At 43.4% G+C, this 27,893-nt stretch overlaps 1 protein-coding gene across 2 annotated transcripts; it reads right to left on the bottom strand.

Moving 5' to 3' along the window:
- Positions 1 to 1,459: 1,459 nt before the first annotated feature.
- Positions 1,460 to 23,194, bottom strand: AMMECR1L (AMMECR1 like). Of its 2 annotated transcripts, none has more exons than XM_004779672.3 (8): positions 23,058 to 23,194; positions 21,413 to 21,522; positions 12,800 to 13,249; positions 9,425 to 9,535; positions 9,000 to 9,114; positions 8,298 to 8,388; positions 6,776 to 6,872; positions 1,460 to 5,074 (listed from the first exon to the last, which is right to left on the bottom strand). In XM_004779672.3, the coding sequence occupies exons 3-8, from the start codon at positions 13,204 to 13,206 to the stop codon at positions 4,963 to 4,965; spliced, it is 933 nt and encodes a 310-aa protein (XP_004779729.1). In that variant the 5' UTR covers positions 13,207 to 13,249; positions 21,413 to 21,522; positions 23,058 to 23,194; the 3' UTR covers positions 1,460 to 4,962. The 2 variants fall into 2 exon arrangements, with proteins under 2 accessions (XP_004779729.1, XP_004779728.1); XM_004779671.3 differs by having other exon boundaries at positions 12,800 to 13,244.
- Between the last annotated feature and the right edge of the window lie 4,699 nt (positions 23,195 to 27,893).

The following is a 27,893-nucleotide window of genomic DNA, read 5'->3' as shown; positions in this document are numbered from 1 at the left end:
TGATATGAAATTCCATGCTATTTAACTTCAAGCAATACGATAATATGGAAGTAATTTCTAGAACCAAAATTTATCTTCTCTTTAAGAAACAGAGAATCTAGGGTGCCTGGGTGGTGCATCAGTTAAGCGTCCCACTCTTGGTTTCAGCTCAGGTGGTGGTCCTAGGCTTGTCATGAGCCCCATGTCAGTCTCCACACTTAGAGTCTGACTCTCTCTCTTCCTCTGCCCCTTCCCCCTGCTCTCTCTCAATAAATCTTTTTTTTTTTTTTTTTAAGATTTTATTTGGCAGAGAGAGAGAACACAAGCAGAGGGAGTGGGAGAGGGAGAAGCAGGCTTCCCAGGCCCCTGGGATCATGCCCTGAGCCAAAGGAAGACGCTTAATGACTAAGCCACCCAGGCATCCCTCTCAATAAATCTTAAAAAAATCCCAAACACACAGAAAATCCTTCTCAGACACCCCAGTGTTACCACCAACTTCTGCGTTTAAACAGTTGCTTGTAGTCTGTTTCCAAATTATCTAACCCCAACAGCATGGACATCTATAGCCATAGGCTTAGGAGATCTGCAGAGTGTAAGGGCCTCAGAACTGGGTATCTTAAACAAATAACATCCTTGCAAATAAGGATTTAAACTTAAGACGACGATCGCAGCATGTGTGCATTTGTTTGAAAAATTATTCTGGGCCATTTTCTTCAAACCCATCTCATGCTTTCTGGGCTCTCCAAAATAAACACTTCCCTTTAAGGTTAGACCACACCAGTATGTCTCAAGGTCTTTGGTTGGATTAATTCATTACCAAATGAAGATCTTCAATTTGAGCAACCTCCCCAACCCCCAGCCCCTGCTTGTTTTTTAGCTTTTTGGACAAGGTCAGTTTCAAAGGGAAATCTAAAGAGAATGATAAACCTTCTTTCTAGAAAGACCCAAATTTTAAAGGGTACATGAACCTCAGTTTAGGAAATTTGGTTCTAAAAGGCCAGTGGCATTGCTACCAACCACACAAAAAATACAAGGGTAAAAAAACCAAACCAAACCAAAACCCAAACCGTTGAGGATCATGGACACCATGCAAAACACACAGGCTGACTAAAAACACCACCTGGATGGCTGTCTTCAAAAATAAGACGATGGGGTGTCTGGGTGGCTGTCAGTTATGTGTCTGCCTACAGTTTAGGTCATGATCCCGGAGTCCTGGGATCAAGCCTGTTACCCCCAACTCTCCTGCCGCTCCCCTTGCTTGTGTGCACTCTAATAAACAAAATCTTCAAAAAAAAAAAAAGAAAGGTAACTGTGAGGGGTGCCTGGCTGACTCAGCTGGAGACTCCTCTACACACTGGTGTGACTCTTGGGTCTTGCAGTTTTGAGTACAATACCCTCGTTGGTGGGGATTACTGAAATAAACTTAAAAATATTGTTGCCACTATTCCAAAAAAAAAAAAAAAAAAAGGGACAAAGACAATTTTTACCCATGATGATTTATTCTCTACAATACTTTGTTAAAGAGTTCAATGATTTGCACTCAGAAGTTATATAGCCAAGAGGCAACCAAGTGTAATACAAAGAATTGGTCTGAAGTCTTTGCACTAAAGGCCATACAAAGTCTTGCTTCAGGGAAGTAAGAATGAAAATAAACAAAACAAAACACATAGCTCCCTAGGCTCCAGAATCTCAATAGAAAATAGCATCAACAGTTAGTGAAAGTGTAGGTGTTAACACATCATGGAAAACAGGTCTTGTGCAAATATTAAAATTAACACCCAGGACTTCTGTATAGATGATTTTTATTATAAACAATAAAATATATGTAATGTCTCAACTACAAACCTTTCACACTGAAAGGTTCTCTAACATGAGTTGCTTTAATATTATGAAGCGAAAAAGTTTAAGAACCTCACAGTGGAAACAATCCAACACCGACAAATCCTAGTGATCAAAGACATTCTCTTTTAGTTAACATAAAACAAGAACAATTCATAATTACAGAGAGAATGTCCTAGCTGTGGGTATTATGAGACAAGCCAACTTTCCAGACCAAAAGGCACTCACAGCTAGGGATGAAACAAACTCCGAACTGAACCAGCCAACATGGGCTGGTTCCTTTACAGCAGTTACATACTATTCAGCTTGAGCAGCCCAAGGACAAAGTAAACACCAAGCAGAAAACATTCCCTTCTTTTTACACCTGCCACTCACACCACATGTACTGGCCACCCTCATCACTGCTTTAGTCAAGCGTGTGGAAGGCAGTTCAGTTCCAGTTCGGAGCTGTCATCTCCCTATGCAAAGCTGCCACATGGATGATCCAGACTTAGTATTTTTCCTGAGAGCCACCTGTCCCACATCTTATTGAGGTGACCATGACCATACACTTTCAGACTGCTTCCTGACTAGGCCCCATTCAGGACAGACACGGACAGTGGCATTTCTTATGGGGCCAAATAGTTTTACTTGGTCGATTCCTGGGTCCCTCTGACCAGACCAGAGGGACTTGAGCATCTCCACTGCTGGACTTGTATGGGAGCATGAGGGAATGTGCAGGGAGTAAGGCTTCTTCACTCCAAAACCACTGAGCCCACTTCAGTGTGGTGCTGGGCTTAATCAGCCCAATTCTTGTGCACTGATTTTTTCCCCCATTTCGTGGGTTTTAAAATTTTCTGTTCATTTCTTAAACGGCAGGTATCCTACCCCACCCGCAATAAAATAAAATAAAAAACATACTATACATTGGGGAAGACAAATAGGGCAACATTTCTACAAGAAAAAAATAGGCTTGAAGAGCATGGCACTGTAGTAAATGCTTGCATGACCAGTCTCACTGAGCGTGCTCAGGGGTGAAAGTTTAGCACCATTTTTTTTGCTTTTTTTAATCTTTAGAAATTAAACACAACTTTTAACAGAGAACACTTGAACAGTAATGAGTGTAGCCCTATGTATCAATACTGTTGTACAAATTGGAGGTGGGTAGTTTGGACCAGAGCTGACCACCCTGACATCAATCCATGGCACCTAAGAGTAACTATCGTCACATCTGTTTGTGAACAAGACATTTATTATTCTCAGCAGCAGGAAATCACGAAACAATCCCTTAATCTTCAAAAGCTTTTTTTCATTAACCTTGCAAGGGAAAAGTGGCAGGATGCCAAGAATGCAGCACAACAGTTAAGATAGGGTGGTGCTGCCTGACCTGGGCATCCTGAAGTCAGCCCACTTCCCTTGCACATTCCATATCCTCATGAACAGCAGAGGATGGTACCAAGCAAATCTGCTCACCCTCATCCATTTCTTCCCAAGAAATGAGACAGCAATACCTAGAATGGCAAGTGTGTCGTTTCTTGGATTATGTCCCTGCTTCCCCTCCCCCATTTCTGGCAGAAGAAAACTCAAAATTTCTTTTGATTTGGATATTTGCCCATTTTGGAAAGCCACACCATCACCACATAAACTTTAAAAAATAAATTAAATCAAAACAATGGTGTTCACCGGATTGACACCCAATCCACTTCAAGAGTTCTCTAAGCATGTTGTTGAAAACCACTGTATCACCCTCCAGGTCCTTTCTTCCAATTGGCCACCTCTTCCTGTGAATCTTTTCAGCAGTGCCTCTGTGACGTTTCCAAAGCATTTTCCAAGTCCCCAGCTTCTATGAACTCTGCCACCAAATGAGGGAGGAATAGGCAAGAGGGAGGAGAAACCTGCTGACAGCTATTTGGAATCAGCAACAATGGGGAGGGGAAATATGCCACATGAAAGTCTGAATGACCTAGAATAAAATGAGCTATTTGGAACTTTGCCACGGTGGGGTGAAGATTCCCAGCATGTTAGGCAAGATAAAGATTCATTTTGTTTAATTACATTGCTTTGTTCTAAAGTCCTGGAAAGGACTGAAACAGCAACAGTCTTCCCACTTCTCCAGGCAAACTAGACAAAGGAACTCCTCTGCTTAAAGGTCCCTCAGGATGTTTGCCTGAAAAGAAAAACAGCTTGGAGACCCTGGATTCTCTCCTATGACAATGTGTCCTTCTAAAGCCCAACCCAGGTGCTTGTTGGAAAACCTATGCCTTCTGAGAACCTAGATCCAGCTATAGGCACTGCTACCAGTAGAGGAGTGAGGTAGCCGGGTGGTAAGGAAGAGGTCTCTCCTTTCTCACTGCATGCAGCGATGATTTCAGGACCTCCCAAGGGCATCCCAGTCCAGTCCTCAGCAGGCTACACCACAGAGCTCTGTTCAATACCAGGAGACTCAATGCAGGAAGAGTGCCAGAAAATCCAGCTGAGAGTGGGATGAGAATTAAAACCTTCGAGGCTAATTGAGCAATGAGATCTGCCACGCCATCCAAAGGGCTTCCGATCTTGATGTGGGTCTCTGTCCAGGAGCCTCAGAGGACTCATGGTGCCCACGTTCAACCCTAACATGGCGTCCACTTATGAAGCATGGAGGTTGTAATCAACTCTTGGTACGCAATAAACTGGAAGTTTAAAAAAGGAATTTAAAACAACCTAAAAATGTTTCTTGTTGGTCTCCGTTGCCCAGACTGCCAGGGGAATACACCTACTTGATCTGGGGAGGCTATAGGGGTGTGTGTGGGGTAAGCCTTCGTGAACCACCAATTCCGGCTTCCACTGTGTGGCCAACACAGAGGCAGCAAATCAGCAGTGGCACCTGCATGCCAAGGGTCTTCTGAACCCACACGGTAATTCTCACTAGTCATGGAGGAGCCCCAATCCAACGGAACCCCATATTGAGGAAAGGCTGAGATAAGGCTTGGGCCCCTCAAGTTCTGTTTCATTCAGTATAACCCCACCCCCCCTCAGTCAGCTGGAGGCAGACTTGGCAACGGAAGCTAGCATCATAAAATGGTGCAGTAATAGAAGTAACTGGACCAGGAAGAGGAGGCATCTGCTCCAATGATGTCATAGCCATTGGTGGCCACAGGGGGGTGGGACTGGTCATGCAGCCGTGTGTCAGGAGTAATGATTGTAGAGGGGCGGGGCATGAAGAGTGCCATTCTGGAAACAGTGCTGTCGAGAAGCAATATACTCTGCATAACTGATTGTCACCTTCTCACTTCGGTACCTGTATAAGGAAACAGGAAAGGGTATTAGGAACCTCAAACTCTTCATTCTGTAAAGTCACTCAGCAGAGAAAACCAAAAGCTTATTCCACATTTTGAAAGAATAAAAATGGAAGACCAAGAGCAATCTTACTTACAGAAAATGAAAGACAGCACAAGAAAACAATGTTGTTATTACAAATGAACAAGATGAAAAAGCACAATCACAATTCACCCCTGAGAATGTATTTTCTGCACATCCCACCTTTAAACACTACTTATCAGGCTGCTCTTAAGCAATCTGCTACTGGGGTCTGGATGAAGAATGTCAAGGTCAAATTACACGGGTGGCAGACTGGAAGATGGCTATACCAATGCCCAGCGCAAACTGCATATCTACTGCATAAAATGTGATAAATTTGACAGAAATGCAACCTTAACTTGCAGAAAAGCAACAAACAAGTTATTTATAACTAAAAGGGGCACAGATACCTAATTCTGGGTCAAATTCTGATGAAGCAGGTTAAAGGATCCTGGGGCTATAAAGGACGGGTCTCAATTCCCAGATGAATATGCCATATCATATCACAGGGTCATCAGAACAGAATTCATAGCACTTTGGCTTTGCTCTGGAAAGAGCCATGAGTCAGGATGCGAAGCATGGGGTGTTACAAACCTATGGAGCCTACTACAGACCACAGGAGCTGGGTGTGACAATCCTTACCCAGAGCCATCTCTTTCCCACTGTAATCACTCCTCCACTGCAAGGTGATTATTCCTGAATTTTGACAGGGAAATGGCTGTTCAAATAAATTATAATAATAATAATAATAATAATGCTTTGTATTTGAAGTTTTTTCTTTCTTTCTTTTTTTTTTTTTTGGAATCCAAAGCATTTCAAAAACACTGGGTTATCTTCCAAATAGACCTGTGAGGTTAGTATATGATTATTCAGTATTTTACAGATGAGGGGGCCAACAGAGGCCCACAGAAGCCCATAGAAGCTAAACCTCTCAGTGTTTCCGATTTCAGTAGGGATGGCAAGAGAACTGACATCTACTGACCACCTATAATTATTGCCAGGCCCTGGGCTAGAAATTCTTCATACATTACCTTATCACACTCTAAAACAACCCCAAGGCATTATCATTCACTTCTTTCATACAGGAAAGTCCCCCCCCCCTCAGAGAGGCAGAGTAAGTAACTGGCCCAGGTGTCACACAGTTAAGCAGTGGTGGAGCTGGGATTCAGACTCCAAGTCCGTGTGCATTCTACTACACTGAGGTACCCTCTCCCAACGAGAGGGGTATTTCCTTGTAACTCTCTGTGAACACTCTCACTGTTAACATGCCACCTGTATCTCCTGCCACCTGACTGCATGTGACTTCAACTGACCCTGGACCTCTGTGCTGACAGCTTTCATTGCTGACCTCAGTCTGCCCCCTTTAAGTCTCCCAAGCAGTGGGTCTGGTGAAGACATCCACCACCTGATTGTGGCTTGAACTCTGCTCCAGCTCTGCCACCAACTCAGCTTCAGAGATGCCCAGGACACTGGGAAATCTTTGCCTTTGCTGCCATGCTTCCTCCCAGCTTAAACCTGACCCAGATCTCTTTATTTGAGGGACATTAGTGGAGAAAATTCTTTCTAGTCCTTTCCATCAAAAGTATCCTCCATCCAACCCAAGCTAAATTAAAATGACAAGGAAAATGAGACAGTGGGTTACCTGGTAAGTTTGATCGTTTTTCTGAATTCACTGGTAATTGGAGCCTTAAAGCCACCTTTCCTGAGCAAGGAGTCTATTGTCTGGATCTGATCCCAGTCTGAGGAGAAGAGAGGCACACTGAGGTCAGTGCACGATGACATAAGAGTAGGGTATGTTCTCAAATGGCAAGAAAAGAGAAGCAGCCAGGTATGCTAGGGTCAAGGGGAGCTCTGGACAATGGCCCCACATCCCTAGAGCCCCGTCTGCCTTAGTGACATCCAAGTAGAATCAGAGACATGAGATGTTAACTGGACTAACACCAAAAAGGCTGTACCCAGGCCCCCTGCTCTTGTGTCTTTCTTGTCAGATGTGATCCCACTTTAATTATCTAGGAGTAAACATGGTCTCAACTTAAGACTGGCCTGCTGGTCTAGTGCTGGTAACCAAGGCTGTTCTGTGAGAGGAGAGAATTAAAATTCTGTAGCCTGTATGTCTTTGCGTGGCCTTCCTTTACTTTGATGATTTCTAGGAGTCCTGTTATCTATTACAGAGAACTGACAGCAGGAAGGATGCCAATCCTTCACGAAGGACAGGAAAGTTGTTCACACATACAACATTGTGTTGTTCCTGCACGTTTTTAACAGATAAAACCAAACACATCAAAACTGAAAACCAAAGAGAAACCCCTAAATTACACCCAATTTTTAAATTTTGCCAAAAAATTTTCAAAAGGCACAAGTAATCAGATAATCTGTTACCGCCACATCTCACTGTTAGGAAATATTTATGGTGTCCCTTTTTGTACAAAAATGTTAGACTTATGGCCTCAAAGTGGCTAAAAGGCTTCCTTTTTATCCTACATCCACACTGCTTCTGAAGTTTAAACACAACCATGATGGAAACCAATAAGGCAATCACTCTCCAAATAATTAGTTCACTGATACACTGAACTGGATATTTCTCTTTATTCCAGGTTTACACCCAATAAATACTGTGTTTTACATGTTATTTTCAAAAACAGACAGGAGAGGAGGAAGGGAAGGTGGGAAGGATGAAGAGAGAAAAGAAACTGGGTTACACATCACAGAGCACACAAGCAACACTGAAAGGTATTCTTCTAAATATAGAGAAGATTATGTTTTGCCTTTTAACAAGTATAACGCTGTCTAATAATTAATGATCAAAAATTCAACATCCACTGATATGGGCAACTTCCCTTTACAATGGACTCTATAATATGGTCCAATTGATGGGTGGAATTTTGCTACAATTACCTCTAGTTTTGGGGGCCAAGGAATAAAACTTTTCACTGAGAGGAAGTGAAACAAGAGGGTAAGGGAAGTCTTTACCCCTTTTCTTCCCCAGCTCCTGCATATTTTGGGAGTTTATTTCTCATTTTATAAAACTTTGATAGACACTAAGAGGAAGAAAGGTACTCATTCTTTGTTGCAGTTGGGCTCAAAGACAATAAATGCCACTTTCCTGCCTTTAAACGGTGACACTGAATAGTATCCTTCATTGAAATTCCATTTGTAAAACTCACCTTGTTCCTTAGCAACCTCAGGTAAGTATGTGGCTGTACGTTTGACGCCTTTTTCATTGATGAATTCAATTCGAATCCCATGGACCCCTACCTACAGGAGAAATAATCAAATAAAGAGCATTTACTTACTCTAATGGAACTTCAGGCAACCACGTTTAATTGACACTGTCCCCTGACCAGCTCGATCCAAGTCTGAGAAAAGGAGACCTGCTCCTTTTTCATGACTAACTCTTTGCCTCAGGTATAGAAGCCAAAGTAATTTCAGCTCTCCAAGTATGAGGGTTATAGAAATAAATTCTCTCAACCACTTATCCAATAATCTGAACTATTCCACCTTTAATCTATTCCATTGAACATACTACAGGGTTTTCATCTAGGCTCATGACTCCACACAACTCTTACTCAAGGGCTTACAGGAGGGATCTGGAATGCTCTTTATCCCCAGTATCATATCCTATTAGACGTGGGAGAAGGCTATGGAATAGGAGTGGACTGGGAAGACACAGGAAAAGAAAGACTTCACATTTCTTCCCACTTCTAAGATCACAGCAGTTTTCCTATCACCTTTGTGGCCCCCAGGTGCTTCCAAACTGAGCTTTAACATTCTTGTACCCTCTCTCAATAAAGGAGATACATTACCATGTACTAACCCGAACCCAAATGCAACGAGAGATGCAGAGTTCCAAATGCGGCTGTTCTCACCTCCCAGTCCAGGTAATCACTGGCATCCTCAAAGTTAGTAAGGAGGGAGACAGAGCAGAAAAGTTTAGGCAGCTCCTCTCGGGTCAAGGGGGGAAATCGGCTGTCCTTAAGTGCACTGGAGGGGGACAGAAAACATAAGTGAGGCTGCTCTGGAGCCGAGAGCCAACATTATGTGCCTGAAAATTTATGAATCCTGAGCTAAGCAGAGAATATTGATTATCTATCCGCACTAATATGCTAAAAATAACTTGATGCTATTAAATGTCTACACTTGAACAGCTGAGTGACTCACCAGATTAAAGCCCCCGTACACCCTGATTACCAAAAAGAGAACACTCAAACTTTACCATTTAGAAGAAATAAAGTCAGGCAGTTGTTTCAATTCTAGCCAATTTATCTATAGAGCTTATGTCTGGTGTCATTACCTGGTTAACGTGTATTCCCTGAGTCCTGAATGAAGATTCATGGCTGAGAAGGTCCCAATGCAGCCACGAAGCCGCTTGTCCCGCCCTGTCTTCCATGTCACAAAAAGCGGACTACAAAAGCAAAACAAAAAACATTCTCCAGCCCCAAATCAATCATGGGTAGTAACAAAACCTTTGCTTTTGCCCCATTCATTTCTGTTATTCCCCAAAAGGACTGTTTTGTGAGTTGTGGCTATCTGAAGGACTCTGCCTTTCTGGGACTGTGTAGTCTCTGGATGGAGAGAGAGGGGAGTCCACAGTAAGACAGTGTGAAGAAAAGAGCTCTGTGCAGCCCTTCCTATGACCCTTGCTGATACTTTTAATACACTTTGACATGTCTGTGCTACTTTCCTTTCCCTCTGGCCAGGACTCAACTTCTAATTTTCCAAGTCTTTCTCCTTTTCTTTACTCTATTTTTAGGAGTGTCCATGTTCCCCAGTTACTTGACACTGGGCCTGCATAACTTCCCCCCATTCCCTGCAACCCCCCATTACTCCCCTAATTATCTCTGCCCCTTGTCCTGCTCTTAAATGTTCGGGGGAAAAAAAAACCAATGTTTCTGCAAGAAAGCCTATTATTAGAAGCTATCACTTTCTACTTCTTGGCCAAAGTCATGTGTTGTCACTGTCAAGCTACATCAGACTAGAGGTAACAGAATTTTTTATAAACAGGTTACAGAGCTATCTCTTCATCCTGGGATTTCCTCTGTACTCCTATGCCTTTATTTCTCAGACTGAGCAAAATACTTCAAAAAATCAACTTAAATTTTTAAAGCTATCTACTTTGGTCACTGTTACTAAGCAGATCTGCTGCCTATCTTTTCCTTATAGTACACACCTGAACAGCACGAAAGTTTTTGTCCCCAAACCTACTCAAAACCCCTCAAGAATTTCACTGCACGATGGAAATATAAACCCCTGAATAAAACAGCTCATTCTCTACAACACTGCAGCCACACCTACTCTTCCAAGTCCACATCCCTCTCTTGCGTGGGACACACCTGATCCCATAAGGATTAAGGCTTAGAATCGCCTCCTGTTCAGTCAAGAATTTTCTGACCATGGTATCCCATGGAAATATGTCCCTAAAAAGTTACATTTCTCTACATATTCTTTCCTCTGACACAATCGCACAGGAATAACTTTCCCTCTACTTCTGTCCAATGTGCCATAACACATTATTTAGCTTTGTGTGTGTGATTTGCCAACTTGTTAAGTCTCCCAAAAGTGAGGACTTTTTCTTCATACCCTCTCCATTCCCTGACCAGTGGGGCTATGCTTGCTCCAATATGGCATTAACAGCTGAATGAATGAGTGATCTTAGGTCAATGAATGCTCCAAAAACATCTCTTCAGTGTTCTTTTAAAGCCAATTCAGGGGCACCTGGCTGGATGGGTCAGAGGAACAGACTCTTGATCTCAGGGTTGTGAGCTCCAGCCCCAAGTTACATATGGAGATTACTTAAAAATAAAATCTTAAGGGGTGCCTGGGTGGCTCAGTGGGTTAAAGCCTCTGCCTTCAGCTCGGGTCATGATCCCGGGGTCCTGGGATCGAGTCCCGCGTTGGGCTCTCTGCTCAGCAGGGAGCCTGGTTCCCTCCTCTCTGCCTGCTTGTGCTCTCTGTCAAATAAATAAATAAATAATCTTAAAAAAAAAAAAAACCTTAAAAAAATTTATATTGTATATACAGACACACACACACACACATCTATCTACCTCGACAACAGCCAAAGTATGGAGAAAACCCAAATGTTCCCTAACAAATGGATAAAAATGTGATATATATTATATGCAATGGAATATTACTCAGCCATCAAAAAGAACGAAATCTTGCCATCTGTAATGACGTGGCTGGAGCTAGAGTGTATTATGCTAAGTGAAATAAGTCAGTCAGAGAAAGACAAATACCATTATGATTTCACTCATATGTGGAATTTAAGAAAGAAAACAGATGAGCATATGGGGAAGGAGAAAAAAAAGGAGAGAAACAAGCTGTAAGAGACTCAGTGGTACAGAACAAACTAAAGGTTGATGGATGGAGGTGGATGGGACAATGTGTCTCATAATTAAAAAAAAATGTAAATGATATTCACATTTTTTTTTTAACTTATTAGAGAGAGAGAGCGAGCGAGCGAGTGCACACGCGTGCATGTGCACAAGCAGTGGGGAGCGGCAAAGGGAGAGGGAGAAGCAGGCTCCCCACTGAGCAGGAAGCCTGACATGGAGCTTGATCCCAGGACCATGGATCATGACCTGAGCAGAAGGTAGACACTTAACCAACTGAGCCATCCAAGGTGTCCCTATGGGTGATGGGTATTAAGGAGGGTAATTGTGGGGCACCTGAGTGGCTCAGGTGGCTAAGTATCGGACTGTTGGTTTTGGCTCAGGTCATGATCTCAGGGTTGTGAGACTGAGCCCTATGTCAGACCCTGCTTGGGGAGTTTGCTTGAGATTCTCTCTCCCTCTCCGTGCACACCCCTTCCCCCCGCTCACATGCTCTCTCTCTCTCTCTCTACAAAAAATAAGTAAATCTTTAAAAAAAGGGGGGGGGCACTTGTTATTATGAGCACTGGGGTTATATATAAATGATGAATCATTATATTCTACTCCACAAACCAATATTGCACTGTAAGTTAACTCTCTAAAATTTAAATTAAAAAAAAAGAAAAGGAAGGAAAGAAGGCCAGGTAGCTCAGAGTTACTTCCAATTCTGTGGAAGAAGAAAACACAGGCATGGATTACTTCACTTTATACAAACTCCGTTTAAATCACTGATCCCAGTTCGGGACAAAAATGATGGGAGTCTTGTGGTAAAAACCAGTAAAGCAGATTCTGACATTCTTGGTGGGGTATGAGTAGCCATGTGGGATCACCATGGGATTACTGATGAACACAGTGAGGGGACTCTTATTAAGAGCATCATACCTCCCAATAAATGTGCTCCTATTCTCTAGCCTGGCCCTCAGACACTTCCAATTCTCTTGGACTTCAACACCTGGGTCCACAATGATGTTATGTGTGGTATCTTCACTCAAGAGGTTGAATTACCTACCCACTGCAATATAAAACCAACAAACCAAAAGAAGAACCAAGAACAAAATCCTAATTTCTACAACATTACCTTAAAAACAAACCTAGACCTCTGCCAAGTGTAACCTAGACCTCTTCTGTTACTGAATCCAGGTATTGTTCTAGATATTGTCTAGACATTTCTCATTATTCTCTGCCTGAATGATACTAAAGCTTTTTATAAGTGCCAGACTCTCTCAAGAGAACAACCCAAGAAAGAGAGCATCATGGCTTTCTTAATGTCCCCTGCACCTGACTGATTTACTCACTAGGGGTCATTGGTGAATCTAGGAAGTCGTGGCTGTGGGAAGCCATAGAGGTGACAGTAGAGGACGTCAAAGCAGTAGCAGCACATCTCTGCAGTCACCACCAGATTCTTGGTGGTGTTGGCAGTTCCATTGGGCCGGGGAAGAGGGCTCAGCGCTCCCGATGCGGGATTCATTCGTGTAATGGGAGAATTTCCAGGTCCCAGAGTTAAGTCCGACACATTCTCCCGACCACTGCTGCTATCCACATGCTGGTGGTTTTGAAGAGGTCCTGAACTAGAGCCGGGGACAGTTGTGGACTGGTTCCCGTGACTATGTGTTCCACTTCCAGATAACTTGGGCTTCTTAACCCCACAACAGCCTGCTGCCAACTTGGGCTCAAGTGGAGGAACACAACGTCTTTTTCCCATCCTGATTCAGTGCTCGAGGTCTGGAATGCTGCAGAACCCTGACCAAAAAGAGAACAGTTACACATTAATTCAAAAGGTTAGTTAAAAGGAGAAAACAAAAATAAAAAAGAAAGCGTCTATGTAGAAAGTCACCAAATTCTTTTTCTCATCCAGTCACCAGATCACGAAAGGCTGTGGACCAGCATGACTGGAAGAGATCCTGAGTTGCAGACTAGGGACGTCTAACCTTTTCCTAAAGAACTATTTTTCCTTTCTATAAAGCCTTATGATCATCACAGATGGAGGCAAGCAACGAGCAGCCCCTCTAGCCCAGGACTCCCTAGGGCAGAAGGGCGGGCGGGTGGCAGCCATTGTGGAGCTGCACGAGGACATTTCAAGATTGCAAGATAGCAATGGACCTGTCAGACTTTTCATCACTGCAGTTCTCTACCTTTTAGGGCCTCCAAATTAGACCACCCTATTTTTAAAGAGTCCCAGAGGAATCTTCATGCTTCTCCTTGTTAACCACATCCTTTCAGCATTTTACTCATCACTAACCTAAATCTGTGATTTCAGCCCTAGACCCGAGTGAATATGAAAAGCAGTTAGCTGCCATTCTGAAAAGAGCACACCTTCCAACACAAGGCTCCCACCTTTCCATCCTCACAGCTCTCATTCTCCGATGCCTTGCTCATTTTCTTTGGTTCTCTGAACTCACTCCAATGTCTACACATCTTTCTATCCTTTCAAAACCCCAATTCAAAAAAAGCTACAACCTAGTAGGAACCTTTATTCACACAAATGACCCAAGCTTCACAGGCCTTTTGTGAGGTAGCCATTTCCTCCCTGTCACAGCAAGGCAGATGCATGCAAAGCACTCAGCTTAACAATGTGTGGCAGCGGATGGGCCAGGAAACCAGAACACCCCATCTGATGATGTAAATGGAAGGAAGGAATTTTTTTTTACTGAATTTTTTTTCTTAAACAGCCTAAAGTAAAAATGGACAGTTATAACACAACCAATATTCCTTCTCTGAGTCAACAGAATCAGGAAAATATATCCTAGTTATTTCAATGTCAATAATACCAAAGTTTGTAAAATTCTGCTGACTTGAGAGAAAAGCACACTTAAATCTCTCTGTGATTTGGACATATAACACATTAATTGCCTTTTTTAAAAAAAAAAAACATAATTTGCCATTTTATGCACTGCTCTGTAATATAGTATTTTGGTTGTAAATTCTACAACCTTTTTTTTTTAAAAAGATTTTATTCATTTATTTGACAGACAGAGATCACAAGTAGGCTGAGAGACAGGCAGAGAGAGAGAGAGGAGGAAGCAGACTCCCTGCTGAGCAGAGAGCCCGATGTGGGGCACGATCCCAGGACCCTGGGATCATGACCTAAGCCGAAGGCAGAGGCTTTAACCTACTGAGCCACCCAGGCGCCCCAATTCTACAACCTTTTAATCAAATTAGATATTTACATGCCCATCTGCAAAGCCATTATCTCTACACAAATAAGTTGTCACTTTAGGCTGAATGAAATACAAAAAATTCACAAGATTTTTTTTTTTTAAAGATTTTATTTATTTATTTGACAGAGAGAGAAGACGGAGGGAGGGAGGGAACACACAAGCATGGGGAGAGGGAGAAGCAGGTTGTCCAATGGGCAGGGAGAACGATGTGGGCATGACCTGAGCTGAAGGCAGACGCCTAAGTGACTTAGCCACCCGGGCGCCCCTATTTTTGTTCTTGATATATGCTGATCTATAACAAAATACTATTTTTGTACTTAGGGCAATTCTTAGTGAGATGAAAATTGCTTGTAGCTGAGGGATAATAGTTTGTATACTTCAATGTCTAAATTGACACAGGTTTCCTTTTGAGAAAGTCTTAGGTAAGTACCTACCCCTCCACCACCAATGACAAGTAACCACCTCCCACCACCACCAATGACAAGTTTGTTTCTGAGTGTGGATGTTGCTGTCTTTCTTGTTTAGACTGTTAAAAGACGGAGAACTGTCTTGGGTTAAAAATGCTGCCTCCAGAGCCAAATGGTCTGTTCAAATTCTGATTCCTCCGGGATCAAGCTCTCAGTTTCCTCAGTATGGGAATAATAGTACTTCCTACTTGCCTCTTGGGGTTTTCGGAGAATTAAATTAGTTTAATATGCATAAAGTGATTCAAACAGTGCCTGGTACCTAGTAGGTGGCAATATATCTAGCTGCTCTTATCACCTAGGCTCATATTTCACTGTCCCATTAGGATGGAAATCCTAGAGAGCCAGGAATCTGTTACGTACTTTAGCACTTAGATCAGTGCTTGCTCTCAACAGGTACGCTTTAAATATTACACTGAATCCTCGAAACCATTCAGCAAGACAGACGATGTTACTACCACTTCACAAAGGAGGAAACTTGCGCTTAAGAAGCAGGATAACTTCCCCAAATCAAAACTGCCACTAAGTGGCAGAGTTAGGATTTGGACCACAGTCTGTCAGCCTCCAAGGCTTGGGTCCTTCCACCAAAGTCACAGAGAAGATGAGGTCTGCCAATAATATCCATTGGATTCAGTCATTTCCCAAGGGCTTGAATTACACTGGATTATATTCAAGGGTATACTAAAACTAACTTAATAGTTCACAGAATCCTGTCAATAAAAACAGAGCAGGAGGGGCGCTGGCTGGCTCAATTGGAGCAGCATGCAACTCTTGATCTCAGCATTGTGAGTTCAAGCCCCACTTTGGGTACAGAGATTACTAAACAAATTAAAAATAAACAATAAAACAAAATGGCCTAAAAAATGACCTAAGCCCAAAGCCAACATCTTAAACCACGACCGTGAAAATGATCAGTGCCCCTGCCACTGCCATTAGTCTGAAGTGGATGTCACTGGCTACCTTGTAGGGGGGCTTAAGACATGCCCCCCCTTAATTAATTAATTTTGAAGATTTTATTTATTTGACAGATAAATAGAGAGCGAGCACAAGAAGCAGGCAGAGCAGCAGGTAGAGGGAGAGGGAAAAGCAGGCTCTCCGCTGAGCAGAGAGCCCAATGTGGGGCTCAATCCCAGAACCCTGAGACCATGACCTGAGCCTAAGGCAGAGGCTTTAACCCACTGAGCCACCCAGGCGCCCCTAAAGACATGTTTTTAAGGAGGCCAATATTTTACTTATCTGTTGGCCTAAGGCAAATAATGAGTGACTTACAGGTAAAGAATGTGAAGGAAATGAGAGTGCAGTTAGTAAATACTTATTTAGATTATCAACCCTGTCTACCAATTTGATCAAAACTTTCTCTTTGAGGGATCTCCTGGATGGCTCAATTGGTTAAACGTCTGCCTTTGGATCAGGTCATGATAGCAGGGTCCTGGGATGGAGTCCTGTATGGGGCTCCTTGCTCAGCAGGGAGCCTGCTTCTCACTCTGCCTGCTGCTCCCCTGCTGGTGCACTCTTTCTCTCCAACAAATGAAATCTTTTTTTTTTTTTTTGTCCAACAAATGAAATCTTAAAACAATGACAACAAAAATGTAACTTTCCCTTTAAGGTTCTTTTAATCCTACTCCAACAAAGTGAGCCATCTCACCACAACAAAGCAGTCCCCAACTCAGCTCCCAGGACTGCCCTCCAATGACCTAAGAGATACTAGTTTCTCCAAAAGCTGGGCTTCTGAGAGTACAGTATTTCAATACAACAGACTAACCAGTTAAAAACAAATTACTCCTAATGATGCATTCTACCTTTTCTAAAGCTGCATGTGCATTTGTTCTTACCCTTCCCCCAAACTTCATGTAAACTACCAACATTGGTTCTTTGATATAGGAGTTCCTGAATGGAAACTATGAAGTCGGTTCGTATGAAATAATTGGAATCGGGTATAAAAACTTTTCTTTCCTCTGTTGCTCTGGGCTGGGTGGCTTACCATGCCACCTCAATCTCAGACAGCACTGAACGCATCAACCACCTTTATTAAACACATATATCACTGAGACCCTTCTAAGCCTTTAGCTGGTTTACTCTTTCAAAGCTAAACTCAAGGGCCATTTCTTTTTTTTAAAGATATTTTTTATTTGACGCAGAGAGAGCACACAAGGGGGAACGGCAGGAGAGGAAGAAGTGGGCTCCCCGCTCAGAAAGGAGCCCAACGCAGGGTTCAATCCCAGGACCTGCAATCATGATCTCAGCCCAAGCAGGTGCTTAACCAACTGAGCCACCCAGGTGCCTCAAGGGCTATTGTTTTATTTTTTTTATTTATTTATTTTTTTTTTTTTTTAAGATTTTATTTATTTATTTGACAGAGAGAGATCACAAATAGGCAGAGAGGCAGGCAGAGAGAGAGAGAGGAGGAAGCAGGCTCCCTGCTGAGCAGAGAGCCCGATGCGGGACTCGATCCCAGGACCCTGAGATCATGACCTGAGCTGAAAGCAGCTGCGTAACCCACTGAGCCACCCAGGCGCCCAGGGCTATTGTTTTAAAAAAATATTTTATTTATTTGAGATTGTGTGCACACACATACACGGGGAGGTGTGGAGGGAGAGAGACAAACAGACACCATGCAAAGCATGGAACCTGATGTGGGGCTCCATCCAGGACCCTGAGATCATGACCTGACCCAAAATCAAGAGTCAGACACTTAACGCACTGAGCCACCCAGGCGCTTCTTGAGGGCCACTTTAAAAAACCAGCAATGGGGTGCCTGGGTGGCTCCGTGGGTTAAGCCTCTGCCTTCCGGCTGGGGTCATGATCTCAGGGTCCTGGGATCGAGTCCTGTGTCGGGCTCTCTGCTCAACGGGGAGCCTGCTTTCCCCTCTCCCTACTTGCGATCTCTCTCTGTCAAATAAATAAATAAAACAAAAAATCTTTAAAAAAATAACAAAAAATTAAAAAGCCAGCAGCATTGATTTCATTTTCCTACTGCCTATCTACTTTAGACCAATCAATGAGAATGAACAAATTAAAACTAGATTTCCACCAGATGGAGACAACACCCATACTTCCACAAAAGCTGAAGAAGTAACAGGAATCACAGTTTACCTCTTCCTTCAGGACCTCCTAACCTGTGTCAAGTATAGGGAAGCATATTTACTGTTGAAAAAGGCACCACACCCTTTATCTGATATGCAGCAGTCAAGGCATTTTGACCTTCATTAGGGTCCATAACAGAAGATGGTAACTCTTCTTCCCTCTGTGGGAGAACCTGAGCAGTGCTCTGTTGCACCACTGGGTGGCTTACTTACCATGCCACCTCAATTCCAGACAGCACTGAACTCATTACCTTTAGTCTCAGAGGCCGGGTGGTCTTTTTGTGTTTTCTTTTACAACACCTAATACAGTGCCCTGCATACAGTTTACATGCCAACAATCTTTTAAAATTTTTAAAAAGATTTTATTTATTTATTTGATAGAGAGAGATCACAAGTACGCATAGAGGCAGGCAGAGAGAGAGACAGGGAAGTAGGTTCCCTTCTGAGCAGAGAGCCCAGTGCGGCTGGTTCCTAGGACCTAGGATCATGACCTAAGCTGAAGACAGAAGCTTGAACCCACTGAGCCACCCAGGCGCCCCACATACCAACAATCTTATCTACAGATCTCTGAGTTATTTCACTGGTTTGTCTTTTTTATAAAAAGAATGCTTAAGGCACAAGCTAATCTTTAGACCTTTGATTCTACTGTGAGGTGCCAACTGTGAGGTGTGTTAGAAGCTGAAGGAAACTGAATTACTAGTATGTATTCTTATTGACATCAACTCTATTCAGCCCAAATCAAGGAGTGGTTTAATTCATAGCTAAATGAATATCCAATATGGCCGATTCATTCTAAAAATTAGATCAGATATCCCTTAAATTAATGTCTTGGTTTGATTTATGCTTACAGCTGCTTTCTTTGCTAAAACACATTAGTCACTGGTCAGTCCTGGACTTAGCCCTGGGTGGTATTTAACTTTAGATTTGCTCAAGGCCTTCCTTTGACAGGCCATACCTAGCTTCTAAAACTGCATTTGATAAGTTTTTTTTTTTTTGAATGATGGGATGCTTTAAGAGCTATGCACTGGAATATTATTTGCCTGGGAAATAATTTATTATATCAGGAGTTAGGACAAATGGTATCTCATAAACTGCTAATGTTTATAAAGAAGGTATAGAGACCAGTATTGAGGGGAAGATGTGAAGATACCCCGACGGATCTGGCTAACTGGCGAGGATGGCCTTCCTCCCTTGCTTCGGGTCTCCCTCATGCTTCTCAAGTTCACTGACATCTTCACAGAGCAACACCCATCATTAGAGGACAGAGCCTAGGCTCTGGGATTATAGTCTAGGCTCAAATTCTAACTCTGACTTGTCATGTACTGGCTACCCAAACTCAGGTGGGTTGTCACATCTCTGTGGACTTAGGCTCCTGATATCACAGAGGATGATCTGTGACCATTCAATGAATAAGCCATGAAAAGCATCTAGCATTCCTCGACACATAACTATTATTTATTAGAGTGTCTAGTATTATTAACACTACCACTATGGTAGGGTATATTACAAAGAACAATAGCTTAAAAATTCTTAAAATTTCTAGAGAAATAAATGCCCTCATAACAAAATTCTATTAACAACTACCTTGTAGTCAAATAAATTAAATCTTTAAGAACTACATTGTAGTCTAAAAGATCCTATCACTAACATGAAATTATTACTCTAATGACCTTGATGTTTTTCCTCTTTGCAGAGCAATGGCTTCTAATAAGTCATCCACGGATCTGTCCACTGTGAGATGCCAAAAAATACAGAGAATGAATACTGGGCTGCCTGACTTGCCCACACTTCTAATCTACCAGAGTCTTCTCTTAAGCTTACATACGCACACTAAAAAAAGATGAAACTTGCTAAATAGTTTATTTATTGTAGAAATCTTGACATATGAGTACTAATGGAACCTCTGTGTTAAAGTAGTTAGATCTCAAACAATAACCAGATTAAAATGTCTAGAAAAGCTTGAAGATGAAAAAACAAAATCTAGATTCACCTTTTGAAGATAAGCTTAAAACAACTTATTGGGGAGCACGACCTTCTAACAAATAGATCTGGGAGGCAGGAAAGTGGCAAAGAAAAAAAGGAGTCTCTGGTTTTTCTTGTTATTACCTAGTGTCCAGATGTCTGTTCAAATCAAGCTTTATAAAGAAGGGAATGGGTTGTTGTTTCCTTCGTGATAAAGAGTTGAACCGAAAATCAATAATTATATTGTATGAGTAGGAAAATGGCACCTGAACTGTAATTCTGGCCTACTTATGTAACTATTTCAAGAAATAGTCAGATAAACATTCTGGTAATCATTTCAAACTATCACTTTTATATTTTTGAAACCTCAAAATACACATATACACATATCCAAATACTTGCTGTCTGAAAATTTTCCCCGCAAAATACACTTGATCTTAGGATGAGAGTGATCCCGCAAAATACAGATCTACCTATATAACTGCTTTTAAAACTTATACAGATTTACAAAAATGCACAGAACTATTTATTCTCATTTCAACTTAGCTTAAAGAAAAACACAGGAGTTAGAAGTTTTGTTTTTAGATTCCTCTCCCTTTACAGTGTGATCTATGGCAAAGTGCCAGATATTTTTGGGCCTTGGTTCTTTCATTTGTAAAATGAAAATATTTGTCCCGTCTCCCTCACAGAGGGATTGTAAGGCTCCAATAAGATGTGAAGCAGTGTGAAAAACTATCTTACAAATTTTAGCATACCACATTTAATAAACTCAAGGGGATACAGCTGTAATAAAAATTTTTCCGGAAAATAGTATCACCACTACAGATTTAGGGCAAAAGTTCCAAAAATCTCTGAAGATTATAACCATATGGAAGAGACCCAATAACTGACCTTGATTAGGAACTGCATTAACCTCAGAGTTTTGATCTTTGGTTGTCTTAAAAATTAGTTGGGAAGGGAGGGAGTCAGACCTTATGTACTTTTAAAAAACGTAAAGGGTAAGCATAATACTACATCACTATCGAGGTCATTCTACTGGGATTATGGAAAATAAACTTGTCTTTACGAATTCACTTTTAGAGAGCAAGCGGAAGGAAATTCATTAGTATTAGGACCTTCTCAAGGAAGCAAAAAAATACAAGTGAGAAAGTAAACCTACATCCTAATGTCCTAGCACAGGACTAAAACCAACAACAGTAACAAATTCTAAACATTCTAAATATGTCCAAGGTAATACTCACTGAAAGCAGATAGTTTGTATTGCCAGGGGAACAGCTATAACCAAGGAGAGGAATTATTTTGTCTCAGAAATGAACTTTCTTCCTTCCGATTCCATTCCTTCTTCCTGTACCTAAGACAGAAATGCAGGTGCAGTGAATGAACAAAATCAAGGCAGCCCAGAAGTAAGATACGGTTTTTAAAAAATTAAAACTCCATTGAGCAATTTCTAGGAAAAAAGAAAAAAAAAATTAAAAGAAACAACAGCTAGGAACAAGCTCTCCCTACTTCAAAACATTTCCAAATCTAAATATAAGGTAGCAATGGCAGTCCCATGCACTGAATCACCTCATCCTTAGCGTCATCACCAAGAAGGGAGGACACAGAGGATCAAAGGTTTTATTGAACCTGAACATGAGACACACATTAAAACTTCTCCACCACTAATTTAGATCAAAACTTGCTCTCAGGCCAAGATATACCATTTCAAGGCTCTCTACTGGTTTCAGAATACAAGCACATTCCCAAATCCTCTGCAAAGATGGTGTTGAAGAATTACTGGACAGCATGCTAGGGTCCTGAGGACAGGTCATCTTGTCACCCCAGGTGGACATGATAATTGTTAAGAGTCATCCATCCTTACTACTAGTTTTGCACAAATCTCTTCATAATCTCTTCAACAACTCTCCCCACCCCAAAGTAGTAGAGAATTAAGCTATTCCCAAAGATGTAAACAGGAGACTCCAAGCCCCACCCACACTATCTAAGGAGAGGGCAGTGAAAGAGGATAGGCCCAGAGGGATGAGGGTAAGGGAGTGTAGCAAAGTGAGGAGTTCAGATCAGGACAGGGAAGGGAGGAGGGCAAGGAACGAAGGGCAAAACCTACAGCCCGGAAAGGAGAGAGAGGCATAAAACCCAAAGAGTTTAAGCTGAAGAGGCAATGGAAATGGGGCTATGGGTGGATAAGGAAGCAGAGAGTGAGGGTGGGGCTTGGAAAAAAGAGAAGAGAAAGAGGAGAAAAAGCGTGCGTGTGAAGAGAGTTAGGCAAGAAAAGGACGAGAGAGTGGGCAAGGAGAGGCCGGAGCAGGGAGGGGCAAAGCAGGCAGAGAGAAAGGTGAAAGGTAAGAAAAAAAGGGGTGGGGAAAGAGAGTACGAGGGCTCTGGGGGTAGTTGGGGAGACGCCAGAGCGACGGGTAGCGCACCGAGGGCCGAGCCGCGGGGGTGGAATCCAGACGCCGGGCGGGGGAGGGGGCGGCGGGACAGTGGGTGGGGGCCGCCAGGCGGCGCCGGAGACCACCAAACTTTACATAGACCCGAGACTGTTTCCTGGAGGGAGTGCCGAAAGGAGCTGGAGGCTCGCCTGGCCTCGCCTCACCTCACCTCGCGGCCCAGGGCAGGGGCGTCCGCCTACCCCTCCCCAGCAATGCCTCCCGACCCCCCTGCCCTCGGCGGGGACACGCAGGCCCCGCTCGCCTTCTTCCCCCGCCACCCGACAGCCCCTCCCCCACGCTGCCCCGGGACCCCCGCCGCTGATCCCAGAGACCCCGTTCCAGGCCCCTCCGCTCGCTCTGGGGTGAGAAGGCCCGGCGGGCACGGAGGCAGCAGCCCGAGGGAGGTCGGGCCCGGCGGGGGAGGAGGAAGAGGGCGCGGCGCAGCCGAGTTTCCCACCTTTTCTCCTGGCCCAGACGCAGCTGGGGTGGACGGGACCTCTCGCGCTCTGCCTTCTTCTCCTGCTTCATGGAGCCATGCGCCTAGGTGGAAGCTCCCGAGAGAAGCGGGCCCGCGGGCGGGCCGGACGCGCGGCGCGGACGGGGCGGGGCGAAGGCCGGCCGCGGGCGGAGGAGGAAGCGGCGGGGCGGCGGTGGCGGCAGGGAAGAACTGCTAGAGGTATTCCCCGGGCTGCTGGAGGACTGAGTCTAGCCGGGACCCGAGTCCTCCAGTATCCCAGCAGCAACCGGAGGCAGTGAGGTAATGGAGGAAGAATGTAGGGAGTCCTCCAGTGGACCACACGCCCTCTAGCGAGCCGCGAAAACCATAGAGATCCCGGAGCAGCCAGAGTACCGCCCCGCCACTGTCACGTGGTCCGAGTCAGCGCACTTTATTGGCTGGCGCCGACTCTACGGGGTTGAATTTAGAGGGCCGCTTTCCCTTCGTGGGGCCGAGTCCCAGGCAGTTGGAATAAAAGGGTAGTCGGCAGGCGGGTCCGGAGGCGCCGGCTGGCTGGCCTCATATCTGAGCGCCACGTTCCGCCTGCATAGCCACGCGCACGGTCGGCCGGCGCATTGCACGCCGGGCCGCCCGGCCTCTGTGAACGGACGTGCAGCGCGCCGGGAGGTTTCGTGCGGGCCCGGGCGGGCAGCGTTGTAGGCGCCGGGGCCCTGCTGGGGTTTCCCGCCCTGCGGCCTGGCCCTAGCCCTCCTTAGCACCCGTCACCCAGCTGCCCACGGCCCTTCCCCCACAAGCGCCCACGCCTCATGTTGCCTCACGCGACCTGGCCGCAGCCTTCAAAAGCAGCCAGGAACGGGGTAGCTCAGAGCCGCGTAAATCAAACTGACCGACTGGCGACGGCCATCCCTGAGGGAGGTGTTCCAGGCCCCTTGCCAGACTCTTCACGGACCTAGAAGGGCAAACAGCACCCAGCCTTTGGTATCGGGAGTCCATCTTTCTGTCTTGAACCCCCGAATTCCCAAGAAGGAGAGGACTTCGATGCAATTACCCACAGGGCAGGATTTCAATAGGCCCAGTAACATTGCTCAGCATTAGCAGGGCAAGGGTCTCAAAAAGACCAATATAAAACATTAAAAAAAAAAAAAAACTAAGAGTAATAGCTTCAATTTCCAATACTTGCTATTTGATTTGAGGACTTGACATTTTTGTTAATTACAGATGGAGTTGCACTAAGTCTTGTTTCCACCCTGCTCCCACACCCTCACCATTCCAAACGCAAACTGTACAGGCCCTGCCCTGTTTTAAAGCATTGCCAATCTTGTTAACAAAGACTCAAGCCCACAGATAGACCGTTTTGTGTTTTGCTATTCTGTTTATGCACAAAGGAGTTCTTAACATGTTTGTCCTCAAGGAGCAAAGAAAAGTATCTAGTAAAAAATGCAAATCGTATCTGACAGTGAAGCTTTCCAGCAAAAACCTTCTGCTCTAGAATGCATAATGTACTCAAGCATAATCAGATCTACTACTACAGACTTCTAGCATAATTACCTGTAGGCAACAAAAACTGAGGAAACTGAGTATTCGATTGGTGTCTCTTGGACCTAAGCTCCCAAAGAGAACCTGGTGAAGGACAACAGAGAAAGGAACAGACAGCTATGCTTTGGAGAACAGGAGGCGACTTTAAAAAAAAAAAGCTATTTCTATAGCGGTCTTCACAACTCCTGTCACAGTCTTGACACACTTATCTGCTGGTGAGGCCACGTTTGCCTGTTTCTCTGTCTGCCTAAAAACCTGCAAATTAGATATCATATGGCCTGCAGCCAGAAATACAGGAGAACAGCAAGCCAGAGGTCCGTTTTTTGTTGTTGTTGTTGCTGCTGTTTTTATTTTTTTATTTTTATTTTTATTTATTTATTTTTTAAAGATTTTATTTATCCATTTGACAGAGAGAGATGACAAGTAGGCAGAGAGGCAGGCAGAGAGAGAGAGGAGGAAGCAGGCTCCCTGCTAAGCAGAGAGCCCGACGCCGGACTCGATCCCAGGACCCCGAGATCACGACCTGAGCCAAAGGCAGTGGCTCAACCCACCGAGCCACCCAGGCGCCCGCTGCTGTTTTTAAATAAGAGGAAATCCTGACTTAAAATAATCCAAATAAATTTCACATAGTGAAGTTTTTTCCAGCTGAAAGTCTTAAAATATGGCATCTGGAAAGGGCCTAAGTCTATTGCTCCTAGGACTCTAGTATAGCATCATTAAACAGCCCACAGATAAGGGAGTTATTGCTCCCTGGTTATCAAGCTGTCAGGAAGTAAATGATGGAACAAGTTAGACTTGAAACACTCCCAAATTAAAACAAAAACAAACCTTGCACTGAGCTGTCAGAAGAGGCATTTTACTGAGAAGTAGGATCCAGATGCTGTGGCCATTGTTAACTGATGCCAAAAGGCAAAGAGTCTGGACTTTTATTTTTTTTTTTTAAAGATTTTATTTATTTATTTGACAGAGAGAAATCACAAGTAGGCAGAGAGGCAGGCAGAGAGAGAGAGAGGGAAGCAGGCTCCCTGCCGAGCAGAGAGCCCGATGCGGGACTCAATCCCAGGACCCTGAGATCATGACCTGAGCCGAAGGCAGCGGCTTAACCCACTGAGCCACCCAGGCGCCCTGAGTCTGGGCTTTTAAAAAGTCACTTTGAGGTCACCTCCCATCCGTAAGCAACAGTTTGAACTAAAGCAAAAGTATGCAGAATGAAATTATGAACAGGAGGAAGAAACAGAGGGCAATATATGCCAGAAATACAGAAGAGGCTGTCTTACTTATTTTCTCATTTCCTACACAAAATAGAGAAACGTGGTACATGGGAGTCATGCACTCATTATTTGTGACCTGAATAAGTAGAGAAGAAAGCCAGCAAGTAATAGGAATGTAATGTTATTGGGGAAGGGAACTGTGGCTCCAGCCCTCTGCATGATCCTGAAATGTCATCTCAATATGCTATGATATAACTGCACTAATCTTATCAAAATAGCTCCAATCATCTGCTTCCAGATGCACAGCTTCCCATCATTTCTTGCATTGAATGGTTAAGAATATATGGTAATGTAAGAGACTAGATCTTAATTGTTCCAACCACATAAAAGAAATGATAATTGTGTGACATGATAGAGGTGTTAGCTAAGTCTGTAGTGATACTCATATTGCAGTATATAAGTGTATCAAATCAACAGATTGTACATGTTAAACTTACACAGTATTATGTTAATTATATCTCAATTTATTTTTTAATTTTTTATTGTGTTATGTTAGTCACCATACATCATTAGTTTTTGATGTAGTGTTCCAAGATTCATTGTTTACGTATAACACCCAGTGCAATCCATGCCTTCCTTAATACCCACCAGCAGGCTCACCCATCCCCCCACTGACCTCCCCTCTAAAATCCTCAGTTTGTTTCTCAGAGTCCACACTCTCTCATGCTTCATCTCCTCCTCTGATTTCCACCCCCTTCACTTTACCTTTCCTTCTCCTAATGTTCTCCATGTTATTCCTTATGTTCCACAAATAACTGAAACCGTATGAGATGATTACATATGATTACTCTGCTTGATTTATTTCACTTGGCATAATCTCCTCCAGTCCTGTCCATGTTGATACAAAAGTTGGGTATTCATCCTTTCCGATGGCTGAGTAATATTCCATTGTATATATGAACCATATCTTCTTTATCCATTCATCTGTTGAAGGGCATCTGGGCTCTTTCCACAGTTTGGTGATTGTGGCCATTGCTGCTATTAACACTGGGGTATACAGCTGGCCCTTCTTTTCACTACATCTGTATCTTTGGGGTAAATACCCAGTAGTGTAATTGCCGGGTCATAGGGTAGCTCAATTTTGAATCTCCACACTGTTTTCCAAAGTGGCTGTATCTAAAAAATTATATATGGTAATGATGAAGAGCGTGCACTTTGGAATTAGGCTGTTCAAATTCCAGCACTGACACTGAATACTTGTGAACCTAGAGCAAGTTAAAGCATAACAATTCAGGGTGATTATTTAATTTAAATAAGTTTACAAATATGAAGCTATTATAGGATTAGCATGTCAAAGATGCTCAATAACTGTGAAACTTATTGGTATCAGGGTGTTGTGATAAACATGAAATTGACCTGTACAACAGACATACCCATTCTTTTGGATTTGTACCTTGGATGAGCAATGCAGATGCACTAAAGGCATTTGTCAACCCATAGTAATGAAATAAGTTTTTGCAAGAGATTTCAATGGGTAACACAGATTTCATCTGTCCCACTTTCCACGCTGACATGGGTCCGGTCTTAGGAGGAGATGCAGAGACTGAATCTGTGCTCTGGCCTCCACAAAAAGCAAGCACACAGAGACTGTAATCTGCTTCAGAGATGGTGCCTGCCTCTTGTGTACCCTCCACAGGGTACGTCCAGTTGGGTACTTATAAGAGAGGATAAATTCTAACTTGATTAAAATAAATGTTTACTGAATTGCAGGAGTGACTCAGTGGATTGACCATCTGACTCTTGATTTTAGCTCAGGTCTTGATCTCATTGGTCATAGAATTGAGCCCCAGGTCTGTTTTGGGCTCCATCCTCAGTGGGGATTCTGCTTAAAGATTCTCTCACTCTGCCCCTTCCCCTGCTCGCATGCATGCATGTGCTCTCTCTCAAATAAAGAAATAAATAAATATTTATCTGTATATACCAATGTCTACATGGGTTGAGTGTTTCAGAAATACGAAATACGTTTCTGACAGTATGAAATATTTCTCTCTCTTTTTAAAAAAGATTTTATTTATTTATTTGACAGAGA

This window comes from Mustela putorius, unplaced genomic scaffold, assembly GCF_011764305.1.
Source record: "Mustela putorius furo isolate JIRA1106 unplaced genomic scaffold, ASM1176430v1.1 tig00537338_pilon_pilon_pilon, whole genome shotgun sequence".
NCBI lineage: Eukaryota > Metazoa > Chordata > Mammalia > Carnivora > Mustelidae > Mustela > Mustela putorius.
This window is presented reverse-complemented; position numbering and strand designations above follow the sequence as displayed.

Bases quoted from the DNA above. Each gene is read 5' to 3' on its own strand.
- AMMECR1L (XM_004779672.3), bottom strand. From the start codon at position 13,206: ATGGGAAAAAGACGTTGTGTTCCTCCACTTGAGCCCAAGTTGGCAGCA. The intron at 9,536-12,799 runs GTGAGTAAATCA...TTGCTTTTGTAG, and splicing joins AGATTCACCAATGACCCCTA to TCCGCTTTTTGTGACATGGA. The intron at 5,075-6,775 runs GTAACCCACTGT...TTCCTTATACAG, and splicing joins AAAACGATCAAACTTACCAG to GTACCGAAGTGAGAAGGTGA.